The following is a 12,894-nucleotide window of genomic DNA, read 5'->3' as shown; positions in this document are numbered from 1 at the left end:
AGTATTCTGCAAAAAGACTTATTGGTATATTTTTTTCTTATAATTTTTTTGTAATATTTTGTTATTTGTTTAAAAGTAAGATGATTTTTTAATGGAGGACTGAAAGTGAAAGCAACAAATACGAAATTTGTTTATAAAATAGAAGATGTTATTGGGAAAAATGCGCTGGAAGAAAAGTGAAATTTTTCTAGTTTATCGAATAAAATTAAAAATTTGAAATTCCAGGTTTTTCTGCGACGAATTCAATGAAGAAATTTCTGTTGACAAGTATTTCCTTCAGAAGTATCATATAAAACTTCGGTACAGGATGCTTAGGATGAATTTTTATTGTGATATATATATATTTGTATTTATTTATTTATTTATTTATTCGTAAAATTCAATAGATATCCTTATATGCCATTGGTTAAAAACAGACGGTGTAGTTTTCCAATGGAAATTCTGGAATTGGTGCCCAATCAAAAAGTACCCAATAGAAAGCTTGACGAAAATGCACTGTCTAACATAATACGACTTTCATCTATTACACCTTTCCAAAGAAAGACAGAAATACTTCAAAAAGTTGTACTTATTGACCTCTGTATATTACTTTTAAATTTAGAACTACATTTTTAGATTTCTGATATTGGGTTATTGAAAGATGGAGGATTGGCTCGGGAAACTGGCATTTATCATACAAAGGATTTCATGACCGTTACGGCTCGAGTTTTGGATTCTTTCAACATATTACACGGTAGAGATTCACGCAATCAGGTATATTTTTTATTGTATCGTGTAATGTTGAGATTTTCAATAATTTTTTAATACAATTTAATACATTTTTGTAGTGTGTATCGACTGTTACGCGAAGTCAGTGGGATATGCGCAACAAACATTTTTACCATACTGCAAAAATAGATAATTGGGCTGTGATCAACTTCTCGGATGTTGGAATTGGCGATTTGAAGTAAAGATTATTAGTGTTCGTTTTATATAATTTAATTTAATTTAATTTAATTTAATGAATGCTATTTTGATTATACGTAGACGATTTGTGCAGACCTTGATTTCCAAAGCTTCGGACTGTGGAATTAAAATCAATCGAAATTGGTCCGTTCTTAAAGACAAGGTTGAAAGAAATGCAGCCGTTGTGGAGTCAGTTCTTCGAAAATTGATTCGTGATCACAACGTGACCTACGCTTTGTGCTTTTTGCCAAATACCAAAGATTGGTTTAGAGGTTTGTAAACGAATTTTACTTTAATTATTCAAAGGCAGTAATAAAGTGGGAGAGAAAAATTTAGGATTTTTGAAATATTTGAGTGAAACTAAATATGGTATCATCACACAGTGCGTCTTGAAAAAGACTGTGATCAAAGCAATGCGAGATAGAAATCCGGATACGTTGTATTTCAACCTGGCTTTAAAAGTGAATTCAAAAAATGGAGGCGTCAACAATGAAGTATCACAAGAAAGTGATGTGTAAGTGTTTTATTTAGTTTCAATTTGAATAATAACTAATAGTGTAAAATATTGTAATATGGTGGATTGAAGAAGAATTTACAATTTTGATTCATGTTTCAGAATTCGAACATGGATGCGTCGAGGGGTAATGTTTATGGGCATAGATGTTAATCACCCCGGAAATGCTGGGATCAAGAGCGATACTAATAAAAAGACTGCAGATTTGGAACCCAGCGTCATTGGGGTATTATAATATGTGTTTTTGCCTGTTTGATTAAAAAATGATTTACATGTAAATTTGCAGGTTGTTGCCAATTGTGGTAAAAGTATGTCGGACTATCGAATGCAATGTCGTTTGCAATCTAGTCGACAGGAGCAGTTGGATGGCGTAGTTTTCAAAGAAATTATTTTGTGGTTTTTGGAAAAATACGAGAAGAATAATGGAATCTTGCCTGAACATCTGATCGTATACCGCGACGGAGTTAGTGAGTCGCAGTTTAAAATGGTATGAATTATTTTATTTTATCTAAAAATCATTTTTCATACAAAATATTTCATTTTCAGGTAATAAAGAATGAAGTGAAAGTATTCCATAATGCATTTAAGAAACTTAAAAAAAATTACAATCCTAAGCTTACTGTAATTGTGGTCACTAAACGCCATAACACGAAGTTTTTTAAAACTGATATCAGTGCCCATACTCCTGTTCAACAACAAAACATACCACCGGGGACAGTAATTGACACTGCCATTGTCAGTCCATTTTTATACGACTTCTATTTGTGCGGCCATCAGGGATTGCTGGTAAACAGAAACAGGATAGGATAAAGAAAATTTTTTTTTTCTTAATATTAAATTGAAAGTGTTGTTCCAATTTTAGGGCACTAGCCGACTATCTCACTACATCGTGTTGCACGATGATAACAAATTCGACGCTGATAGCATTCAGATGCTGACTTTTGCTCTTTGTTTTACTTATCAAAAATGCAGTCGTTCAGTCAGTCTCCCGTCACCAGTCTATCACGCACACCACGTTGCAACACGCGGCAAAGAGTTGTTCTTGGCAGCTATGTATGTATATATATATATATATGAAATTTTTTTTTCTCTCTTTTCAACTTAAATTAGTATTATAATAATCATATTGCTGTTCGTTTAGACGCGAGAAAGGTGACAAAAATGTGGAATTTAAAGAAATTGAAAGAAAGTTGAAAATTCTGGAAAATATTTCCAATAGCATGTTTTGGGCGTAGATTTTAATGACATCTTTTTTAAACTGTTTGATTTTACACCGATAGGTTTTATTCTTATTGTAGTTTTTATATTTATTCTGGACGAGGTGATATTTTTATTGATTTAATTGTCCGCATTTTGTTGAATTCTACTTTCATTCACCCATGACAATTTCTTATTGCTTGCATTTATAGCTGTGTATTATTAGTGTTATTTATGGTTTTGAAATTAGATGCAATATGTCGCAGCATGACGATGAAGGTTTTGTGGGTTTGTTGTTATGACGATTTGTTGCGGTTAGTAGTCAGTGTGATTTTTAATGATGCTTCATTTCGGTATTTGCTTAAAGAAACTGAAAAATCTAATGTTGCTATTTTGTTTATTGAGGGAATGGGTTGTGCCACAGCGATTCACTGCCATTGGCTTGGCGTATCTGTTGCGATTATTGCCGACTATTATTATGATGATGACCAGTGGAACGTTATGTTTGTGGCAGAATTGTGGTTTCATTGTTCAGTTGTTGTCACTGAGCTGGTTATATTATGATTTTTATGTTTGTGTTTCGAACTGTGATAGTTTCTATTGTTTCTGTGTGTGTTCGCAGTGAAGCATTAAAGTTTTAATTAATTCGTTAATTTTGATGTAATTGCATTTTTGTTGGACACGTTTTATTCTTTTTTTTTGCGCGCTGGTGACTCTTTGAAAATCACCAAACTTACGCAGAAGAGAATAGCAGGTACGGTTCTATTTCAGATGAGAAAACAATTTAAATATTTAATCCGTGAAAAGAGAAATTTGTTTTTGGGGTTTCGAGATTCCGATGACGTGAATCTATTCTTTCATGGACTGTGGTATTGAAAAAAGTATGAATGCGAATGCGCAAAACTGTCCTGGTGGCGATTTTAAATTTAAATTCATTTCCACTTTATTTTATGCTCACAATTGGAGCTGCATTTTTATTGATCTTCGTTGTAAGCGTGAAGATCTAAGCCTACGGCTAAACTGATTTGTTTGTTTGCTGTTTGTTAAAACAAGTTGAAGCTTTGTTTCACATATTCACACATTGTGGAAGAAGAAAAAGTCTGTAGCAAATCATTGTTTGAAATCAACAAACAAATGAGCAGTACAGTGGTAATATTTATTTCATTAGTGATAATAAAATCAACGAGGGCAAATTATTTGTACAGTTACACAGAAAATAGTTCAAGCATTGTTGCAAAATTTCAGTCTGAGCAGAAATTTCCGCCAATTACTTGATGATTGCAAAACAAAATAAACTGTAAAAACTGTGAATAATAATAATAACAATAAAATAAATTTTACAATTAAAATCAAACGGATGAGGTGCGCATATATGAAAATATGGCTTTTTTCTGGAGCATTTTATGACAAAAATTTTGCAAACAAGATAAAAACTACCTTTAATTTACTATAAACTATATGCTGTATGCTGCAGTATACAATACTGTACTTTCCTGTTCAAAGTTAATTTATAATATAAATGAACTTGAAAATCACATTTTAACTACAGTTCTGTTTATGGTGGAAAACGCTGAAACGGTATTCCATTTGAAATATACGTATGTTTTGAAGTTTTCTGATAAAATGCTCGAAGACGTTGATTTAAATTCTGACTGGAAACCTCCGTTTGTGTTTCTTGAAACAAGGTTTGATTTTCTTTTTTAATGTACAATGTTTCTTTTACAACAACACTCTTACAGCATGGGAAATATCACAGTTGAGCTGTATTGGGAACACGCGCCAAAGGCGTGCAGAAATTTTGCCGAACTGGCACAACTTGGCTATTACGATAAAACAATATTCCATCGCGTCATAAGTGAGGCTCTAGTTCAAGGTGGTGATCCAACTGGGACAGGCCGAGGTGGTACTTCTGTTTATGGCGCACCTTTTGAAGATGAAATTGATGACCGTCTTAAGCATACAGGTTTGTTATATTTTGTCGTTTCAATTCGGGTTAACCTGTATTACTTTTAGGTGCCGGAATCATATCTATGGCTAACTCAGGGCCCGACTCAAACTGTAGTCAGTTTTTTTTCACTCTTGCTCCGGCCCAGTGGCTTGACGGAAAGCACACTATTTTTGGTCGAATTTATGAGGGAATTAAAGTGTTGGAGAAGATTAGTATGGTCTCTACGGATGGAAATGATCGACCTTTGCAGCCTGTCCAAATTCTTAAAGCATCCACAAAATAAAGGAAAGAAGGATATGCAACTGCCATTTCTGTTGCTGTCTCTTGTTAATACTGCTTCATCTGTGCAATATTGCAATGCATTGTTATTATTTATTATTTTTTTATAAAACTTTTTATTGAACAATAAATCAGTACAAGAGTGATATTTGTGGTGCGAGCGTCTAAAATTATTCAATAAGGTCAATTTTGTCGGTGTGATATAACAAAGTCTGAAAATTTTTGATGTTTGAAAATTATTTTTAATTATTGTTTATTTTTTTGTAAATTTTCTGATAATTAAAAGCAAAATAGCAAATATTTCATATCAAGATATTTTTTCGATTTTATTTAATGTACATCAATTATTTGTACTTATCTTCCTGTTGTGTACTGTAAACTGAAGCGTTTGCAAATAAAATTTGCAATTGTGCATGATGCTGTTCAAGAACAGGATTTGATCAGATGAAAGTTGTAAGTGTGTTTGAAAGCTGGATAAATGTGCTAATTTCGAATAATATTTTATTATTAATTGTATTTTTGGACACTGTTTACCGCGTAACGTTTTTCATTATTTTCTGAGTTCGATATTCTTTACTTACGAAAAAAATTTCTGTTGAGCAACACAATCACTGCAGTTAATTAATTAATGCAATTGTTAAAAAATGAAAAAGTTAATTTTTTGCATATATATTATGCAGTCGAAGCCGTCATTTGTGTTGTGCACATTTTTTTGTATGCTTTGTTTTTCAGAATTCTATGGTTAAATAATTCTTGCAAATTTGTCCGAAGCGAAACAGTGTTTTTTATCGATGATGATTTTGTGAATCGTCATCCTTTTATATAGTATGGCATCTGATATTGGAACTTCGAAATCTGATGATGGCGTGACATTTGTGAACGGCCGTTGGCATTACACTGAGCCATCTTCGGGTGAGACGTTAATTTTTGACGATCACACCCAGCAGTGGATACCGTCTACATCGCATTCTGAGAAGAGTCCCAATAATAAAGATGAACAAAATTTTAAACTGATAGACGGAATATGGCATTATGTGGATCCTGTGACAAATCTATCTTACGTGTATAATTCAGAAAGTCAGTGCTGGACTGGTGTAAATTTAAAAAGTAAAAAAGAAATGCCTACAACTAGTGAATCGGATATGGATGAATTTGAATATCAGTTGCGTGAAGAGGAACGTGAACGTGCAAAACAAATAGCTGGTCCGAGTAATGAAAATGAAACGACAACTGTTCGTTTTGATGCATCTGACAATACCGCCTATGAATGGGATGCCACAAAGCAAGCCTGGTTTCCAAAAGTAACTAGAAAACAGTACAAATATATATATAGTTTTCATGAATTTTTTTGTTATCTTTTTATGTGGATGACACTTTTTTGGCTAATTATATGGCAACATATGGTGACACTCCATTACAACCGGCTATCATTCCGAAACCGCCAGTTGAAATGCCTAAGGCAGAAAGTGAGCAGAAAGATCCTTTTTTACCGACAGATCCTAAACAACGCAAAGAATATTTAAAGCAGAAAAAGAAAGAACAGAAACGTTTAATTTCGGAAAGGCAAAAGAATCGAGGTTTGAAAAATTTTCTTTTTAATTCATCAGTAGAATTTGTGCTAATCAAATGAAGTTGCTGTTCAATTTTTGTCAATATTTTCAGCTCTTACACAGTGTGTTAAATATTATCTTTAAAATTATGTAAGCATTTAGTGAAAAAAAGAGCAATTTCTATTTTACTTTACTTGTCAAAGTTTTTTTTGTGAATCAGGTTGGTTTGATATGGACGAAGAGCACAATTTGAGCGTTTATGTATCCGGACTTCCTTTAGATTTGTCTATGGCCGAATTTCAGGTACGTATTCAGATTTCGAATTCACCGAAATGTAATTGTTTTTGTTTGGTCCTTTGTCAGGATTTGATGAGCAAATGCGGACTGATCGCTCGTGACCCAATTAGTAATAAGCTCAAATTGAAGCTTTACAAAAGCGAAGAAGGCGATAATAAAGGTGATGGTCTTTGCACGTATATAAAGGTATTTTATTGTGTATTTTTTATTTATTTCAAATATACAGAAGAATATTTTAGAAAGAATCGTTGGAATTAGCCAAACAGATTTTGGATGGTTATCAAATTCGAAATCATGTAATTTCTATTGAAAAAGCGCGATTTGAAATGAAAGGCAGTTATGATCCATCGAAAAAGCGTAAATCGCTTACTGCGAAACAGAAAAAATTACTGAAAGAAAAGCAGGACAAGTAAGAAAGTGTTTTTCCTCGGTTACTTGTTTGCTTTTGTTATACGGTACAATTAAAGGAATGCAGGTACAAGTAGTCGTTGTTTAAAATTAATTCCACGAAAATGCGAATATGCTTGTATTCCGATTTCAGTTCCGAGTTTGAAAGAAAGAATTGTTGTTGTAGTTAACTGCATAGAAAACATAGAATTACCTTAAATTAAAATAAATTGATAGATTACAGTGTGTTAGAGTCAGACTAGCGACAGTAATCTGACGTTCAGGTATGAATAGACCAGACGTTCGTTTGTCCGGCCGATAAGTGAGTGGACTGTATAATAAAGAGTGGATTAGGTGTATCTTCCACGGCGTGGGCAGCGATCGGGGTCCAAAAACTCTCGTCGATGGCGATCTCCTTCGCGGACGTCTTCCGGTTCCCTAACTCCGCTAACTCTGTACGTTGCGACTGCACGCTCGAAGTGTACGAATACCCGAGCTACTACCGTTGTTCCTAACGGTAAGTCGAATGCCCTTCAATAAGGTACCCACGAGTCTCTCGCTCGATCGTCCTTCCTTGCACTTCGACTCGGTTCGTCCACACTTCCCAATTCGACTCTTCGGAATACGGCAATACTGCAACCAGTACTGCAAACCACGTATTCTAAGCCGACTTCTCGCAACCAACGCGTCCTCTTGTACAACTATCGTACCACTGACGCATACACACACAGACGTATCTCTTCTCTCTCCAGGTATATGTATCTGGCGCGGCGCGCTTTCTAGCCCTATATATAGGGCCAGGGTCGGCGGCCCCGCGGTCGACCCAAACGCGAACCACCAATAGGCAGCTCGCTCGCGGCGGGAGCGCTCGCTATCTCCGGCGCCGATCTAAAGCCTTGTCAGTCTTCAATTATGTTGTCATGCTTCGGATCTCTTGATCCTGCGCTAATCCCTTAATGGTCACGTCATGATGGCCATTTCCACGCCCTTTGATCTGACTGCCGTCGCCGCTATGGCGCACTCGCCATTGTCTCGCGAACGACGATAGATCGAGACGCAGCAGGGGGGCCTCTCTGACCCCGACTCAGAGCCGCCAGAAGCCCAGATAGCGATCTGGCCGGCGAATGCGCGGGTATTGTTCTTGGCCTACCCGCGACTTCTGGGCACCAGCCCTTGGCCAGGTCACACCGACTAGGTCGGTGATGTTCCGTCCGGAACACAGTGATTGAAAATTTTCATTTCGCTTTTTCTGGCGCTGATTTAGACTGCAGTTTTGTTATGTACAGTTTAAAAATAAATAATTCAACAATAAATAAATAAATAAATAAATAAATACATACATACATACATATATATATATATATATATATATATATATATATATATGAATTTTAAATAAATTCAGTGTTGTACTGATTTTTGTCAACTGTCGTACTTTAAAAGAATGCAGATATCAGTATAATTTTTTTATTTGTGTAAATAAATTTTCAGATTTTTATTTTGTTTTGGATAACGTAAATAAAGTTGATTTTGAATTTTCAAAAAATTGTCAACTATTTTTAGATTGTTCGACTGGCGTCCAGAACGTTTGCGTGGAGAAAGGCCGAAGTCAGATTGCACTGTAATTATAAAATATTTGTTTACGTCAGAGGAGATATCTGTAAGTTGTTTTTCTTTTTGATGTTATGTTAAAATTCATATATTTGATAATTTAGAATAATGCTGCAATTCTTTTGGATCGTAAAGAACTTTTGAAAACGGAGTGTGGAAAGTATGGTACAGTGAAGAAAATCGTCTTGTATGATGTATGTGTATGAGGTTGTAGAATTGAGCGTGAATGTTGCTTTCAAGGAAAAAGTTCGCGTTGTATAATTTTCTCAATTTTGCATAATAATTTACCATCAGCAGCAGCAGCAGCAGAAGCAGCAGTTTATTGATTCAATAATGTACGCGGACAGGGTTTGTAGTGAACATAATAATAGATAGGTAGGATTTTGAAAGTTTGCCGAACATTTTTCATCATTTTCCAGCATAATTTTTGCATTATCGAGACAGCGCTTGTGACATCTTCAGAAAAATCGGTTTGCTGTCCGCGAGGCTGAATTGTTTCGTAATTGACGTTTCCGTACTTTTGTTTCTTTGCAGCCGGCTCCGGTGTGCAATTTTTGCTTTGCAATTTTTCTGCTAAACAAAATTGATTGAAAACAGCCTAATGATTGACGTTGACGTCAACGGTGGAAATTTTACGCCAGTCTATTTGAAAACCTTTGCTCTGTTCGATTTTTAAATCGTCAATGGTGTTTATTTTATTTTCAAAAAAAAATTTTTTTGCTTTAATTTTTTCACAAATTGTCATTTCTATTTAATATAGACATGCGTATGTTTTCATTGAATATGGTTGAATATCCAGGTCGGATGGGAGATATTCGGAAGGTGATTATTGGAATTAGGGAAAATAAATTTTGTTCATTATTTTTTTTAATTCACAACGTACGCAACATATCGGATTATGAAAACCAATTTCAATAGTTGTATGCCACCTTGCATTGTATGTGTACTGGGATTGTTTTTTTTGCATTGCATTGAATTGTTTAATAATTATTTTGTACGGTATTGATTGATTTAGCATGTTATGATTGATTTAGAATAATCCAGAAGGTGTGGCAGCGGTAACATTTGCTGAGCCAACAGAAGCGGACGATTGTATAACAATGATGGATTGGCGTATATTTGAAGGGAATCAGCTACGGGCCGATCGATGGGATGGTGTCACGAAATACAAAGTGGAAGAAACTGAAGATGAAGAAAAAAAGCGTCTCAGTCAATGGGAAAATTATTTAGCCAGTGTCGATGCACCTGGTACTTCTTCCAGTTAATTTGGTTTTATATGGTGTTTTTTTGAAAGTAACAATTCAAATAGTTGCTTGAATTGTGAGGAAAATATTTAGTAAACATAGAAAAATGAATAAATAAATATATTTTTTTATTTATTTATATTTTTTTATGTATTATGTGTAATCAAATGTGTAGCAGAGTAATTTTAAAAAAAACCGGAAACAAAGCAATGAAATTGTAAAGAAGCAGACGAAGTCTAAACTTGAACCATGATCATCATGCGAGTTGTGTTGTTAGCATTTTTGCTGTCGTCTTGTCTAAAGAGTTAAAGACGTTGATTGACGACAAGCACGTTATGCAAAATATCATCAGTCTGGGCAGCGTTTTGCTCGCCTGTGTCAAATGATATGGTTCAACGTTGATGGATATGGTCGCGCGGCTGTGCCAATCAATTGGACGAAAATATGGCCACTGGTGTCGACTGAGATGAAAATTTCACAATTTTGCATCGCTGTTCAACGTTCACTGACCTCACATAATCGAAATATATGCTGAGATGATAATTATGCACTGGAGATTATGGTGCTTGTTTGTTGTAGTGGATCTGCCGATTTTCTGATTGTGAGCTTTCGTGGTCATTGTTGCCATTCTCCACTTCGATGACAAACTCGACTAATTGGACAATTGGATTGGATACTTTGAAAATTTCTCTCTTCTGACCAAATTACCATGCAAGTGGACACGAACGTCGTCGGCTCGAAATGTCATTTTGATGCATCATCGCTTTATTACGCAGCTGCTGATCTGCAACCGCTTCCACGAGTCCAATATCTGAGTGCCAACTGTGTTCTTCTTACCTACACTGACGGTGATCTTGCTGGTCAGCTTGACGAGCATTTTACAAAATCACTCAGCGGAAAGGGTAAACAAACGTGAACATCTTCTTCTTTCTCTTTGTTTTTTTCTTATTTTGCTAATTTATTTTCCTCTGCTGATGGTGAAAATGATAATAATAATAATTTATCCGTTGCATTACCCTTTACCAAACTTTCATTGAAGAGCAATTTGAAAATTCGTTTACGCTGAACCTATTTGAGCAAAAAGTCAAAATAGGAAATGTTTTTTCTTCCGTTTTTATTTTTAAAATTACGCTTTAATTTTAATCACTTTTCAATATGATCAATTCATTGGAAAGTTATTAATTTTCTACGTTTGTGTTTGGTATGTTCACTTTGAAAAATAGGACAGTTCTTCTTCAATTTAGTTGTTCATTTAATTCAAACTTTAATATTCAAATTTGAGCAAATTTTTCAAATATGTATCGAAAGAAGACGAAATACTGAATCATTACACGAGGAATTTTTGTTTTTATTTGTAAATTGCTGCAGATGATTTGCTATAGGCTTACGAAACAATTTGAAATCATTCCAAATCGACTGTATTTCTGCATATGCTACATGCGATAGCAGTGCAGTTTTTGGTTTTCCCAATTTTATAATCAAATATTACTGACGCAATTTATGCAAATGCAGGACAAATGCAAAAATAGCATTGCAATACAAGCAAAGCTGACATCAATTGCATCTGTAGCAAGGAAATTTAATTGAAAACTAAGCCACATTTCATAATATCAACATTCAGCTGTGTTTTATTATTTTTCCAAAATCAAAATCATTTTATTATTGTTTTATTTTTTTTTGTTGAATGCTCATTGTAAATATGAATTAAATGAATAATCAATTTTAATCTGATTGATTTGATTGGAAAATTGATTCGATACAACAACATTCGATTAAATAAAACAAATACGATGAATTAATTGATTGTTCAGGAAGCAGTTTTATTTTGCACTTGTTCATAATAAGTGAAGATCATCTTTGAAACGTTGCTTTGTACTGTACATATTTGAGCCTAATAATTTCTTCTTTCCACAAGTAACATTAGAAGAAGAAATATTTGAAATTTTCACCATTTTGGAAAAAATGTATTCTTTTCATTAATTTCCTTGATTTCAATTTATTCAGAAAAGGGGATTTTTATTGAAACAAATTTCGTGAAGGAATTTATTGTTTCATTTAAATTTTGTTTTTTATCTTATTTTGTTACAACAGGCGGTAGACATTATCGAAACTTTCCTCCGAGCTTTTGGAATCAAAATTACAATCGTTGCTTTCGTAATCAGCTCGCATCCGCCAGTGACAATACGATGAAACCTTCGGTTGGGGTTTCGTTGCAAAACTCGATGACTTATTTTCACGATACTTATCCATCATTGATCCGTTCCACCGCAGCCAATCATTCGTTTTGGACATCCTACGCCGCAGCTGGTCAAGCACCGTCCAGAAGCGTATTGCCGGCTTCTTCTTCTCATGCCACCGCCTATGGTTCCGCCGACGGTACCCATTTCAACGTCAAGGAACAAACGTATCAGCATCTGTTGGGCCTTACAAAACCCGTGGCCCATCATCACCATCACCACAATCTGCTAGCACAGTCTGGGCAATACGCCGGTCTGAGAAGTGACTGGTATCTTTTACCGGACTGCAGCAATCGTGATCTTTCGCACCATATCAATCAGAGCGGTATACGTATACTTTATTTATTTATTTATTCAATTTCAGAAAATCGTATTTTGTTTGATCCCTTTTTCCATTTTTACTTTATAGGACTCGATGTTTCTACTCATTTTGCACCCGCTGACACTAGTAAAGAATTATGTTGGTTTTGATTTGTCAGCAGACGTATTTTCTGTCCTTCGAATTCGGTGCGATGCAGCAGATAATTTTGCTATTACTAATCTTTCTTGCATACCTTTTCTTTTCAATTCAAACTTCAAGCTTCAATTATTTACACGTCTATAGTGCACTTTGCCAGTGTATGCAGTGGAACATTTCTATTTCATTTTGTGCATGTATCTCAAAATTTCCAACAATTATTTATTT

The 12,894-nt window shown here is 34.7% G+C and overlaps 4 protein-coding genes across 4 annotated transcripts; all 4 read left to right on the top strand.

Annotated features, from left to right (window-relative positions):
- Positions 1 to 225: 225 nt before the first annotated feature.
- Positions 226 to 3,220, top strand: Tsp_11357a (putative piwi domain protein; the record flags this gene model as incomplete). Its single annotated transcript, XM_003372562.1, has 12 exons — positions 226 to 267; positions 387 to 561; positions 616 to 753; positions 828 to 946; positions 1,027 to 1,217; positions 1,252 to 1,459; positions 1,562 to 1,685; positions 1,746 to 1,946; positions 2,006 to 2,245; positions 2,322 to 2,516; positions 2,869 to 2,944; positions 3,024 to 3,220. Coding segments are annotated over 12 exons (1,906 nt in total), but the record flags the coding sequence as incomplete, so codon positions are not given.
- Positions 3,221 to 4,114: 894 nt separating this feature from the next.
- Positions 4,115 to 4,887, top strand: Tsp_11356 (peptidyl-prolyl cis-trans isomerase Ppi1). The gene is made up of 3 exons (XM_003372561.1): positions 4,115 to 4,341; positions 4,396 to 4,619; positions 4,670 to 4,887. The coding sequence occupies exons 1-3, from the start codon at positions 4,115 to 4,117 to the stop codon at positions 4,885 to 4,887; spliced, it is 669 nt and encodes a 222-aa protein (XP_003372609.1).
- An 823-nt stretch (positions 4,888 to 5,710) lies between these two features.
- On the top strand, positions 5,711 to 8,934 carry Tsp_11355 (conserved hypothetical protein). The gene is made up of 5 exons (XM_003372560.1): positions 5,711 to 6,349; positions 6,737 to 6,916; positions 6,970 to 7,139; positions 8,681 to 8,777; positions 8,833 to 8,934. Exons 1-5 carry the CDS (start codon positions 5,711 to 5,713, stop codon positions 8,932 to 8,934), a joined length of 1,188 nt encoding a protein of 395 aa, XP_003372608.1.
- A 1,747-nt stretch (positions 8,935 to 10,681) lies between these two features.
- Positions 10,682 to 12,680, top strand: Tsp_11354 (vestigial/Tondu family protein). Its single transcript, XM_003372559.1, has 3 exons — positions 10,682 to 10,874; positions 11,977 to 12,534; positions 12,574 to 12,680. Exons 1-3 carry the CDS (start codon positions 10,682 to 10,684, stop codon positions 12,678 to 12,680), a joined length of 858 nt encoding a protein of 285 aa, XP_003372607.1.
- Positions 12,681 to 12,894: the final 214 nt, after the last annotated feature.

Source organism: Trichinella spiralis (genome assembly GCF_000181795.1).
Source record: "Trichinella spiralis strain ISS 195 chromosome Unknown Scfld9, whole genome shotgun sequence".
NCBI lineage: Eukaryota > Metazoa > Nematoda > Enoplea > Trichinellida > Trichinellidae > Trichinella > Trichinella spiralis.
The sequence above is the reverse complement of the archived record's forward strand: the minus strand, read 5'-3'. Positions and strand labels throughout refer to the sequence as shown.